Below are 13,865 nucleotides of genomic sequence, written 5' to 3' on the forward strand. Positions count from 1 at the left end.
AACCAAAGTACACTGATGGAGCAGATATCTGGAAGAAGGAGAAGAGATTCAAGTATTGTAACTATTTTCACCATCAAGTTATAGAGGATCCACAAAGCCCAAATACACACACAGAAGGCCAACTGCAATGTCACAGGAAACAACCAAGGAAGACATATCATAGGGATCACCGCTTGGGGTTTTCTACATGAAGAAGGCCCAGGTTTTAATTCTAGGCACATCCAGGCATCCTCTCCTCTCCATTTTTCTGCCTGTTCCATTTCTTTCATGCAGAATTTAGGCTGGAATTGTAACCATACTTAAGAAAGAATCTAAGACTAGCTCTGTTTTGTGTCTTCTGAAATGCTAAAGATCTGAAAAACCTCTGACCTGGTCCAAGTTGCTTCAGGAAAACCTGCTTTATATCAGCCAGAGCCTGACTCATGTCAAAAGAGTTACCACTGTAATTCACCCAAAATTCACTTCTCGTATTCAGTAAACCACTTATTTCAGTCATTTGGTGTGGAAAAGCTATAGTCCTGTTGTAAAAAGACCGAAAGTACCCAGAATGGTTCAGAAAGGTTTTTGAGGTGTATTGATGCATTTCTCTGAAACAAAGGAACAAAGAACAGGAACAAATATTTCCTAGAAGAAAAAGTAGGTTGTAAAATAAATATGAACTTTGACCAAACTTACTTTCCTTTTCTCTAAAAAGCGAAACATCAATAGGGAAGAAGAAACACCAGGAAGCCTATTAAAACAGCAGAGCAATAATTCCTAGAAGTCAACCCAATAAAATAGCTGTTCTCTGAATTTAAAACCAATCTGCCCCCTAGTGGCCAGCCCTATTTTTTTTTTACAGGAATAAGCACTAACAGGACAACAAAACATACAAAAATCCCATTTTTCTACATCGCCCATCACTTTATTCTTTTTCAGGAAAAGCAATGTTATAAATAGTAGAAAAAAGTAAGCTATATAAATTAAGGGCATTACATCTACAAAAAAAAAAGAAACATAGCTGAAACTAGTTTATACTAATACGATTCACTATTGGAACCAAAGCAAGCAAAGACTTCTTAGATCTGTTATGGGCACCCTTGCTGTAGCTGTTAAGAACTCCTTAAAGGAGCTGTAGCTTCACTACATGGGCTCATAAAAATACCAACTGAGTTCAGGAAGCATTAGGGAAGCAGTGGTGGGTAACACTCTAGCAGCAAAGGACTCCTATTGTGCTCATCTATAAACAGAAATTCAAATTCAAAAACAACTCATCCCTTAAGACTACAAAATAAATCTGAGGACAAAAAAACAGATTGGATAAAATGGAATGTAGAGATGTTGAAAACATCAGAGAGAAAGGAAGTGATAAGAGAAGCAAAGAAGGAGAAAGGGAAAAACATTTTCAAGAAACATGGAAAAGCAAAAGCCTCACATAAACTTCATTCGATTTACTTCTTATACCTATAGCAGCAGTCATGAATATATGGAAAAACTTTTTGATTCAGCAAAACACATCGATTAAGAAAGATACCGGTCAAAGGAAAAAGATCAAAGTGAAAATTAAGAAAATAGATGATGGGATCTACCAGAGAGAATATTTAAAAAAGAAACATTTGTTTGAATATGGTTAAAGAAATAGAAAAGATTCTGAATACATATGTCATTCTAAGAGAGATGAATTTCTTAAATAATACTGTATGCTTTCCCCCCCTTTTTATTTTATTTCTTGATATAAGTAATACAGTATAATACTCCTGAAATGGCCTACATGAAGGAAATGTTTTAGATAATTAAATGTGTCTGAATTTAGAGAAATTATAATGTATAAAAAAGAAAAAAATGTTTTGAATGAGACCTAAAGCAGAGGTAGGCAACCTTGGCTCTTTTATGACTCATGGACTTCAACTCCCAGAATTCCTGAGCCAGCCATGCTGAGGGAAAAGGGAGAGATTTCCAAGCTGAGCCATGCTGGCTCAGGAATTCTGGGAGTTGAAGTCCACAAGTCATAAAAAAGCCAAGGTTGCCTACCCCTGACCTAAAGGATTAGATAACTAGGCACATTAAACGGAATATTTAAAGATTAAATATATTTTATCAAAATAATAAGAACTATATTATTTCAAGGTTTGCAAAGAAGACATTTTGGGGAAAAGGGGAAATCAACTAAATGTACTATGTGGATTATGGATTATAGAAACCAATTGTTAATGATTTTTCTTTACAAATGTAAACCCAGCAAACACACTGTTTACCAACTATTAAGTGATTTATGTTTTAAAAAATCAATAAAATATATGGGAAAAAAATACCAGCTGAGTTCAGGAAGCATTAGGGAAGCAGTGGTGGGCAATACTCGCTTTCTAGCAGCAAAGGAACGGGGTTCCTAGTGTGCTCATCTATAAACAGAAATTCAATATTGTAAATAAGTTGCTAGCACGGCATTCCAAGTCTCGCAAAAAAGAAGTGCAGTCATTTTGGAAAACTTTAATAACAACAACATAAGAACAGAGTTGGAAGGGACTTTGAAGGTCAGTCCAATCCCCTACTCAAGCAGGAGACCCTATACCATTTCAGGCAAATGGTTGTCCAATCTCTTCTTAAAAACCTCCAGTGTTGGAGCACCCACAACTTCTGGAAGCAAGTCGTTCCACTAATGAATTGTTCTCACTTTCAGGAAATTTCTCTGTAGTTCTAGGTTGCTTCTCTCCTTGATTAGTTTCCATCCATTACTTCTTGTCCTCCCTTCAGGTGTTTTGGAGAATAGGTTGACACTCTGTTCTTTGTGAAGATATGAATCCAAGGAAATAGCTAAATAGCTAAATACACACAGCACTGGACTGCAATACCATGTTTATTCCTTTACCTCTTTAGGAACCCAAAGGAAGCTCTGTTGGGTTACTGTTCTTTCCTTCTTTCCTTTCCTTCTCAGTCTGCACTGGGATACACATTAGCTAAGGAAAATCTTCCGTGCACATAAAACACATTATTAACCATTTTCATTTGGAAGACTCCCTGCAAATTTCATCAAGCAAATTGGTTGATTTATGGTAAATTTCATCAAGTTTTATAAATATTCTCAAGTGTAAAAAAAAATTATGGTCAGCCAATTAGAGAGCAGAAAAAGGCTGTATGTTCTGGTAAACAAAAAAAGAGAAGCATTTTGTAGCTGCAGTTTCTTTCATCAGCTACCATTTAAATGACATTCCTGGAAAAAGACCCACAAGAAAAATCCCGTTGTTTTGAAATAAGCAAAGTGACCTTACACAGCCTATGAACTTTGAGTGATTAAAAGACTGGCCAGCCACTCAGCTTGTGCAACAAGATTTATATAAATACTGTGCTGGTGGTTCTTGGAAGACACACAGTCATGTAGCTCTGCCTTGCTAGGTGCTGCTTGGGCACTCAGTTTTTCTCTATTCTTTTTGATCATGATGTATTTTTTTGATTAAGCTGCATGAAACTCGCTCGCTCACTTTTATTCTTCTTCTCTGATTGCACAGGAGCGTGGTCATGAGGTTCTCTATGTTGCATAATCCTTTCCTTTTCCCCATCTTGTTCTGTTTCATTTTAATTTCGGCATGTGAGGGGGGGATTATTCATTTCACTTTCCAATGCCTTCACAGCCGCAACCGCCCTGCTGTCTCCTTTGCTGCCATCCCCTTCCAATGCGAGCATGCACTTGGACCATGCTTCCATCCTACATCTTTTGGGGGTGGGGGTGGATGAGAAGGGGGCTGCCAATGGGTCCAAGATCTGGGGGGCAGATTGCTGCGAAAGTGGAAGCGTGCTTGGAACTGGGTGAGAATATCGATCTTCTCTCTCCTATTTTGTAACTGATTTCCTGAAAAACATCCCCAAGAAGCAAAAAATCCTCCGAAAGTGAGAAGGGAGGGGGCCACACCCCCACTCTTCCATAGACGGAAGCGGCGAATTAATGTTTATGGGGGACAAAAATATATTGAAATGAAGTTAATAATATTACAGTCTGGATAAATCTGAAAATTATGAAAACAGTTAAGTATTGATGAAATTATAAGAAAATAATTCTTTGCCTTAAAAGGTGGAAGCTACTGATATCTAGTGGAGAATTAGAGTATAAAACTACAGCTGCATTGACTCAGAAATTGGCAAGACGCCCAGAAATCGAGAAAAACTTGTTCCTTTGAACCTTAGTGACTTTTAACCAAATAAAAAACAGCTGGGAACAGAGGAAAGAAAATACACTGGGCGATCTACTACAGAGTGAGAACTACATTTGTTTTAAAAACTGCTGACCTTCTGGGATTATAAATACTTACTGAGCTGTGACTTCTAAGCTCAAGAACTGTTTGCAGAGAAAGAAAAACCTTGACTTTTGGCTAATCTTCTAGGGGGGAATTTACTGGAAAGCTCTTAGGTGGCTAAATATTCTGGATTGCAATTTTGGCTGGTTGATAATTGTGACCCCTGAATAGAAGAACTGTTATAAAATACTGCTTTCAATGGTGCTTCAACAATTGGAAACACATTGGATTGCAAAAGTCATATGTAAAGATAAAAACTATATAAGATTTGGTTGTTTGGATTTTAAGATTGGCTGGTTTCACAAGGCTAATCACAGAGACTATGGTACCGGTGAATGATTATCTGGAGGGGGGAGACAAAATGGATGTAGCATACGTATCTAAAAGTGACAGGAAACCACACCTAATATTCCCTTCTGAAAGTCCCAGCCTGGAACATCAGACATCTGCAGGAGCAACACTCCAAGACAAGACAAATACCTTCCAGGAGGAAATGTATGCAATGCTGTGAAAGATTCAAATGACAATTGTTTCAAACCATGATGAGATTAAAAACAACTTTGATGGCATAAATGAACACATCTTCAACCTAAACCTATAATTAAAAAACACTCAGAAAACAACGATAAAGAATGAACAAACAAATCAGACAACAGAACATAAACCAGAGGAAAGTGACTCAAATAGGAAAGCTACAAATGAAGAGAACCACAGCTTAATACAAACAAAAGAAAATCTGCAAGATTTCACCACAACAATGAAAATAGAAAAGATATTTTATCTTTCAGGACTTCAAAACAAACTTGAGGATAAGAAAGAAGATCTAACAAAATGGATTATAGAGCAGCCAGGAGAATCATTAGAATTTGGAAGACAAAAAAACGTACATCCTACTTAATTTGTCTTTTCTATTCCCAACAATACTCATAAAAATACAGGAAGATCCCCTGGCAAGTGGAACATACTGACATGGAAAGATACATGGCAAAAGAAGAAGGCTAGAGTCAGATTCAAGAGATTTGATTTGACTTACCGGATGGAGTTCTATATGATTAAACACTTGTTTGAATATGGTTAAAGGAATAGATAAATTTTGGATATAAAGGGGCTCTACAGTAAGAGGGATAAGGTATATAAGTAGTATAGTACTATTTATAATATATGAGATGTAAAAATATTGGGATGGTATATGTGAATGAAAAGTTTGGGTATTTAAAAGTAATTAATTTTGAGAAAATTATGACTGATAAGAATGATTTGAATACTAAGGGGAAATTAAGCTTAAATAAGAATCTTGAAAACAGGACATATAGTGACTTAATAAGATGACTTTTACAAATACAATTGAAACATAAGCCGATTAGAAAAGATTTTATATGTGGATGTTATTGTTATTTGTACAAACACAAGAAAAATGTTTATATCCAACCTTGTATATATCAAAAGTATTAAAAATTATATCCGTTAATGTTGACAAAGGAGAATACTACCGGAAGAAGAGAAGATCAAAGAAATATATCATTAACTAATATACTGATTATGAAATTATAGAAATTATTATTGATTGTTTTAAAATATATGAACCCAGACAATACACTGTTTACTAAGCCCTAAATATTGCTATTGTAAAAAATCAATAAAATATATTAAAAAAGGAAAAGAAACTCCTTACTCTCACAATGCACAGAGAGACTCACCCATAATTCGAACTGGGAAACTGTGAGCATCCTAGACTGAACTAGATCTAAAAATGCTAGGGAATTTCTGGAAGAGTGGCATTCAAATTCAAATCAGCTTTCAATAGAGACATAGAGATAAAACTACATCTACAGACTATTCAAAAGAGACAATTAAAAAGAATGAAACAAAAAGATCAGAACCATCCTCTCCAGAGTCTACACCCAGATAGGAAGGGATTAACATCAGGCGAACAATTAAGAGAAAACAATACCCTAATCAAGGAACTCTCAGGGAGAAAGCCCCACTTCTGCCAACACAGGCAGGGCAAGTATATAAACAGGGAACAAACCCACACTCACTAGGACTGATGGTTTTATTTAATCAGGTGATGAAATGTCTGCAAGCAAACAACCAAGCTCAGAGAAAACCAAGGACTCCACAGATAATTGGGTTTTTTTCTGTATCTCTCTACACAAACAATAAACTGAGCCAGTAATATGAAAGCATTTTTAAAAAGAATGTTAAAATAGCACTTACTTAGAGAATATCAAGTGTTAAAGTAGCTGTAGTATTCCAGGAAGATAAATGAAGAAATATCTGGTTCTAACATTATGCTCTTCAGACTGTCAGTCTCTGTTACCCATTACATTAAATGTACATTTTATTGGTAAGAAGATCATTCAAAAATTAATACAGTGTAATATCAGTAATAACTGATAACAAACTGACAAATTCCATACATTCCCTACATTCAGTTCAGGTCCATTCAGGAATTTGAGCAAAGAGAGGGAGAAGGATAGAGGGTGAGCTAAATTAGGGCATGAAAAAAGAAGCCCATTGCTGTGTTTTGAAATTAGTCCCACATATTATCTGATATGTTGGCAAACACAAAGATAGAACATGACAGCGTACTTAACTATAAATCAAGCTGGCCTAGGTAGATTTCAAAATAGTGAGAATACTCTTTTGTTTTCCCTGTGACTGCTTGCATCACATACTTGTTTAAAAACCGGGTGGGCAGGCTGCAGCTCTGTGACAATGAGAGCCTGGCATAGAAAGTAACATTATGATTGTCAGTTTGGGGTTGGGCTATTACTTTTAAGCTCATTTTGCAAAGGAAGATTTGGCATCTAGATTATTAAGGGATGTACTGAGGTTCCGATATTTTGTTAGAATCTGGGATCTATAAGGGATCACAAAATAATTCGTCACCATGTTCCATAGTAAGGCAGAAACTATCCTTGCCCAATGGATAAAGTGTAATTTCCAACCTAGAAAACCAGAGGATCTGGAAACTGTTAAACCTTTTGGTAAACATCCACACTCTAGACATCAGGTTTGTGAAAAAAGTGAGAAATTCAAGAGAAAAATTGCATCACGGGAGATAAGAAAATGGCAATTAAACTTATTCTGAAATTTCTTTCAAGTCATCAGACAATGGGACCGACATACACATGTAAAATTCCTATGCTTATGAGAAGGCAGAGTCAAGAAGAGCCTCCTGTTCTTATTTATGTTCCTTCAAGCTGGCTGACCACCATTGTGCTTCCTTCAAAACAAAAGGTTGCAGACACTTATATGCATGCAGGAAACAGCTGCAGTTTTTCCTTTCTAATAACTTGCCTCTGTCTCTGGTCGAGGAATGAAAACTGGAGGCTTCATCTTGAGTGTCAGATCTTGGAAATCCCATTCACCAAGAACATACTGTACTGGCATCCTGGAATAGAAGGCGAGTTGGGCAATATTTTTGGCCAAAGTTGTACAAATGCTATTATCACATTTAAGTCACCACCATTTGCTAAAACACAAACTGCACTGGCAGTCCTTTCCTCCGTGAGTGAAATGGGAGGCAAGAACATCCAGTTCTACCAGAGAGCCTTTTATCATAAATAATTTCTAAATGTACCTTGATGTCATTAAGGAGCTCTTTTACTTTTGAAGCAAAAATATCATCACCACAAGCTTATCCATTACTCTGCCAATTGTTCAATTACAGCCTCCTATAACATGGTTTTACTCGACCTTTAGAGAATAGTTTAACATTCAAGCTTTCCAAGATCTAAGACAATTCTTCACAAAAGAGTTCTGCTTCTCATCAAACAGAAAGTCCAATAAAACCTTAAAGCTTCATAAGCATAATATTGTAACTTATTTCAAAGTACGACTATGCTAATAACCAGATGCTGTACTTTCTTTTACTATGGAAATAGGGCTTTAGTAACTAGCTTATGCCAATTGCCACATGATAAAACTTTCCCCATTGTTATGGTTCCTTTGAAGTGCTCTATTTGCTGTGAATCTCATAGACACATATATTTATATACTGTAGCTATACATACAGATTTTGATTGTAGGTCTCTCTTAAACTTTTGCATTGGGTGGATATCAGCTAAGTAATTCTGTCACTGCTGCAATTATTTTTTCTTCTCCTTTTATATATTTTTCCCTTTTCCCTTCCCCCAATTTCCGTAATTCTGTCACTGCTGTAATTATTTTTTCTTCTCTTTATATATATTTTCCCCTTTTCCCTTCCCCCAATTTCCCTTTTCTGTCTATAAGTTTTACTTTTTTTATAATATAGATGCTGCCCATTATGTTGTAAGCTGTAACAATAATAAAACAGATCACCCAAATGACCTGATTTTTTTTCTTCCATTATTTCAGGACATGGGCCTCAGTGAAGGTTTCCAATCAGCTGATGTTGCAATTTGGCTGCTTTAGTTTCTACGTGTTCCATGTTTATAAAGAACTCCTAGATCAGGGGTGTCAAATTCGCAACAACACATGACGTGTTGCATCACGTTTGCTGGTAATGGGGTGGGCGCGATTTCTCTATGATGCATCCAGCCCGTGGGCCAGCAGTTTGATACTCCTGTCCTACATGAAGGAAAAAAGTCCAGAGTGCCTACCGTTGTAGTCGTTTAGCACAGAGCTGTTGGATCTGTTTTTGTTGCTTTGCTGAAAGGGGAGCAGATATGCTGCTGGCATTCAGACTCTGGAACTGAATAATAAATATTTTATTTTAAACTAAGAATCCACATTCTTTGTAAAATGGTCAACTATCCACCATAGATATATGGTCATTATAAAAAAAAAACCTATGGAAAAACTAAATCTATCTAATCCAGCATGTTGGATGCCATTCTAACATGTCATCACAATTTGATGTCATCTGGAAATACTGGACTTTTTACAGATGTTGATGTGTCTTCCCCCATAGAGGAATTACAGAGATGGCCTTGAAGAAGGAATTCAACCACCATTACATAAACATTAGCTTAGCCCAGATAGCTCAGTTTCTCTCCTTTGGAGAGCTAGTGGTGAAGGCTGAACTAACAAAGGAGGATAGCCACAATTCCAGCATTGTAAATTGCTTTCAAGGCCATACTGCTTCTAAATGCAAGAGGCACATAATATGTATGGTAGATAAGTAGTATACAAGTCTACTTTTTAAGTAACTTCCTTTTTAAGTAACCACTGGCAAAAAAGAGGTTCAAAGCTGGCAATATGAAGGCTGACAAAGGATGAATTTCTGATCTACTAGCCTTCCAATGGTCAAGTCCAACTGACTGTTCAATACAGGAAATTTAAATTAAAAGCATATTGACAGATGCTTCTCCAGCATCCAATGAAGGGAAATTCAATCTCTGCATACATGGGTCCACTAACCAATTGCTCTATCATTTCCTTTAACGAGAATAGCTCATGAAGGCTAACTTTCATTGAATCAATTATAAACACAGAGGACAGATGGTATGTGCCCATATACAGTAAGGAAAATAGGTGAGTATTTTAATTACTCTTCTGTATTTCCCAATTCAGCACTCTTAATTTTTGTCTTTCCTCAATCCTCTTCCAAATAAAATATTAAAATTCATTTTTGGTCATATTTCACACATTCCAACAATTTTTTTTTCAAAAACCTAAACCAGAATTTACCTTCCTGCAACTTAAATCCATTATTTAGTATATCATACTAAAGCAATATAATTAATGCTAAATATCCATATTAACAAATATATAGCGTGGGGAATGATAAAATCAGAGTTGGAAAGCTTTATTTAAGCCATCACATCCAAGCAATGGATGGAAACTAATCAAAGAGAGAAGCAACCTAGAACTAAGGAGAAATTTCCTGACAGAACAATTAATTAGTGGAACAACCTGCCTCCAGAAGTTGTGAATGCTCCAACACTGGAAGTTTTTAAGAAGAGACTGGACAGCCATTTGTCTGAAATGGTATAGGGTTTCCTGCCTGAGCTGGGGGGTTGGACTAGATGGCCTCCAAGGTCCCTTCCAACATCATCATCATCATCATCATCATCATCATCATCATCATCATCATCATCATCATCATTTATTATCCAACTTCCTGCTCAGTGCAGGAATATAATTTAAAAGCATTTCTAAAAGATGGCTGTTCAGCCTCTGCTTGAACACATTTAGTAATACAAACATCACTATCAATCTTAGTAATTGGTTCCTTTTTTGATACAGCTGTTAGGATATTTTCTTAGTACTAATATTTACCTGTATTCTTTCAGTCTTCTGCAGCCAGCATGGAAATTAAAATTATTAGCTATATAAAATTGTCCGATTATTTTTATTTGTTAAATTTTTATGCTGCCTATCTTCCTCTGTAAGGTGACTATTTATTTTTGTGGGTTTCTTAAAATATAAAGGCAGTTTTTAATGAGCATCTTTTAAGAAATAATTGCATTTTATATATGCTAAGCTACATGACACAGGTAGGATTAAGGCTGTTTACACTTTTTCTAATTACTAAAAAACCTTTTATTTACTATACTATTTATTATTTATGAAAGCACTTATAGCTGATGACAATGCTATAAATGTTAGTATCCAAGAAAAAAATGTTGGTATCTAAAGGAGAAGAAAAGGAAGTATTAAACACTTTAATAATGCCAAAAATGATAAAGCTGCAGGTAAAGAATATATAACTAAATAAGTGTTAATGTGGATTTGGATTGCTTTTGAGACTTGCTTGATAGGTATGTATGAAAACTGCATGATTGGAAAAATATCATTATTGTTTTATTATGGAAAGAGAAAGATAATACGAATACATGTACAAAATGCAATGGGACCACTTAATTAAATGCTATTGGGAAGATATTTGACGAATCCTGCTTAAAAACCTTGAATTGGTGACAGTGAGCAAAATTTGGAAAGTCACTGTGACTGTTGGGCAGGGCCTTGTGCAGAAGAGATTTTAATTGATTTAGTTTGCTGAGAAAGATACTAATGTATGAAAAAAATGGGGAACATGGTACATGGACATGATGGAAACAATGATGATGTGAATAGACAGAAAGCTAGGGAAAGTTGGAGTTGATGATGTTGGTGTAACCTAGCTTCTGCTGTTTTTTCTTACCTCATGCCTTCACTGTAATTTCATTATCTAACTATTTATTTTTCCTTCTCAGCACTCTGCATATTACTTACCCCCAAAGGGAATAATGAAATGAATGTTCATGTATGAGCATGTCCTTCTAACTGTTGATTAAATCTAATTTCTAGTAATGAAGCAGGAGCAGTAGTTTAACCATTATAATCTATGGCAAATGAAAACACATATACATCTGAGGTACTTAAAAATCAAGAAAAAGATATATTAAAAGCCAATGCCACTGCAAACAGTGAACATTTCCATGTATTTTGACTAGCACAATTCTTTGGAAGCACGTCCAAGCTACAACCTGCCTGCAAGAAGTGCTACTTATCTCACAGGGAGATTTGTTATGTGCCAAAGGACAGGTAAAATTGATCCTAAGGGATCCATTTTGATGCTTGGTACACATACACATACACACATCATATTAGATCATCCAGTTCTGGGCTGAAAATATTTGGATAATCACCACAGTGTAGCAGGAAGATAGAAAAACATATAAAATATATTTCAGTTACTGCATTTAATGTTAATCTATAGTTTTACAGATCTTGTATTATAGCTCTAATTTTACCCATAGCACTTAACTGTTTTTGCTCCCAGGACATGGGAAACAATATATTCAGAAGATGTCTGCGCTTCTGGGATATTGTTTGCCTCAAACACCGCTTGCCAATATTTGACCACATCAACAGCTGAGACCAAATTGGCTTTATAACAGGAGTAATTTCTCAGATGTCTGTGCCAGGGATTTAGAAGAGTATCTTTAATTTGATTCATTCTAAAATATCCACGGTAAGAGAATAGATACAAAATCTTCCTGTAATAAACACTACTGAAAGTTGTCATTGCTTCAGAAAAATATCAGTTTTTAGGTATAAGCACCGATTCTCCTTTGCAGGACTATTGAAGGGCCTGTCTCAGTAGTCTTTTATAACAGTATACATCACCATGGCACAATATTCTGAACTCATCATTTTTGTAGAGAAGAACATCAGTCTCAGATTCAAATGCCATATTGTCCTAGTAGATCACTAAGAGATGGAGAGATAAACAAATGAATCTTCTCAAATTCAAAACAGGTTTACTTTGCACAGAAAAAAATAGACCATTATAGTATCATATATTATGTTAACATGGATTTTTTTTTTTTTACAACTGTATCTCTAACCATGTTTTTCTGAGTGTGCACCACTGGGGTGGCAAAGTTGCTTTCACTGAATACAGCACATTAAAGTCTCCTTCACTTTTCAAATAATTTCATACATAGACACAATTTCTCCAACATAGACACATTATATATTTGAAGTTATTGTCAACTGATGCTTCTTGATACACTTAGACAGATAAATTATGGTGAAATAAAATCAAGCATAATTAGCTCTAGCAAATGCTTTTGAACCTTAGCAGTGTATCTCGTTTGAATCCAATGAGATAAAAAGCTTTTGCCATCTTTGTGGCCTCTGCGCATAAAAAGTTGCAAATACTATAGTGAATTTATGCTGCATATAATACACTGCTGAACTGAGCATGTGAAGAAACTTCACCCTCATCACACAAGGCTGTTATTTGTTTAATCATAGATGCTGCATAGACAAAAACAGAGGTTTTGTTACACACTATGCATTATTTCTGAATCATAATAGCTAGATTCACATAGTTTCCAACAAATCAATTATACTTTAACAAAATTGAGTCACCTAGCTGAACAGACTAGTTAGACCAGACGAAAAAAGAAGCTCCTTCCTTGTATTTTCCTCATTCTAAAGGGCAGTTCGTTTATTCCATAAAAAGATTACTTATCCTTTGTCCTCATTCATTTCCATGGAACTTATAAAATCTGTTTAATAATTTTTTTTTATTACAATGGGACTTACAATTAACCTATAACCTTAATCTGAATCTTTAGTTATTTGGAAGAAACGTTTTGAATCTTTTCTAAGAATCAATCCACATTTTGAAAACTTTCCAGCTTTCTCAGAGCATTTGCAAGTACGCAACACAACTGACCAAAGTGTATAGGAAATCAAACACCGACGCCTTCCTAATACGGATTTTTTTTTTTTAAGTCATTTGAAAATGACTTCGTATTGAACGAAAGGAGGAAAAACGCCATATACGTTTTCTTTCAGATGCGAGGATCGGCACGACAGAGACTTTCAGCTTTTACCTGTAAAAAAAGGGGACATTGCAAGTCCTGATCGGATGGTGGAAATAAGATGCTCGGGAGGGAACACTCTTCCGGTGCGAGCAGCAAACGCTTCAGCTCGACCGCCAACAGCGCCATCGAACTGAAGTTCCTAGCGAGCCAAAGCTCCACCTTCTAAAGTGCCATTATCCATTTCAGAGCGCGTTGAACGAGACAAGGGAGACGCCGCGTGGAAACCGGAGGTAATTCTACTAAAGAAGTTCAGAAAAACTGACGCCACCTTTGAATCGAGCTTGAATCTTGTAGACTTCGTCGGTAATTTTCTTGGCAGTAATACAGTATAGAAGTGGCCCCATCA

The 13,865-nt window shown here is 35.9% G+C and overlaps 1 protein-coding gene across 1 annotated transcript in view; it reads right to left on the reverse strand.

Annotated features, from left to right (window-relative positions):
* The window catches only part of HEMK1 (HemK methyltransferase family member 1), a 44,503-nt gene extending 30,872 nt beyond the window's left edge, over positions 1-13,631 (reverse strand). The window contains exons 1-4 of the mRNA XM_015817182.2: positions 13,529-13,631; positions 11,947-12,392; positions 8,855-8,946; positions 7,569-7,662 (exon numbers count right to left, since the gene is read on the reverse strand). Coding sequence (XP_015672668.2) covers positions 7,569-7,662; positions 8,855-8,946; positions 11,947-12,207 — 447 coding nt within the window. The 5' untranslated portion in view covers positions 12,208-12,392; positions 13,529-13,631. The remainder of the gene's footprint in view (positions 1-7,568; positions 7,663-8,854; positions 8,947-11,946; positions 12,393-13,528) is intronic.
* Between the last annotated feature and the right edge of the window lie 234 nt (positions 13,632-13,865).

The sequence above is a fragment of the Protobothrops mucrosquamatus genome, unplaced genomic scaffold (genome assembly GCF_001527695.2).
Source record: "Protobothrops mucrosquamatus isolate PMUCROS unplaced genomic scaffold, P.Mucros_1.0 scaffold560, whole genome shotgun sequence".
NCBI classification, from domain to species: Eukaryota; Metazoa; Chordata; class Lepidosauria; order Squamata; family Viperidae; genus Protobothrops; species Protobothrops mucrosquamatus.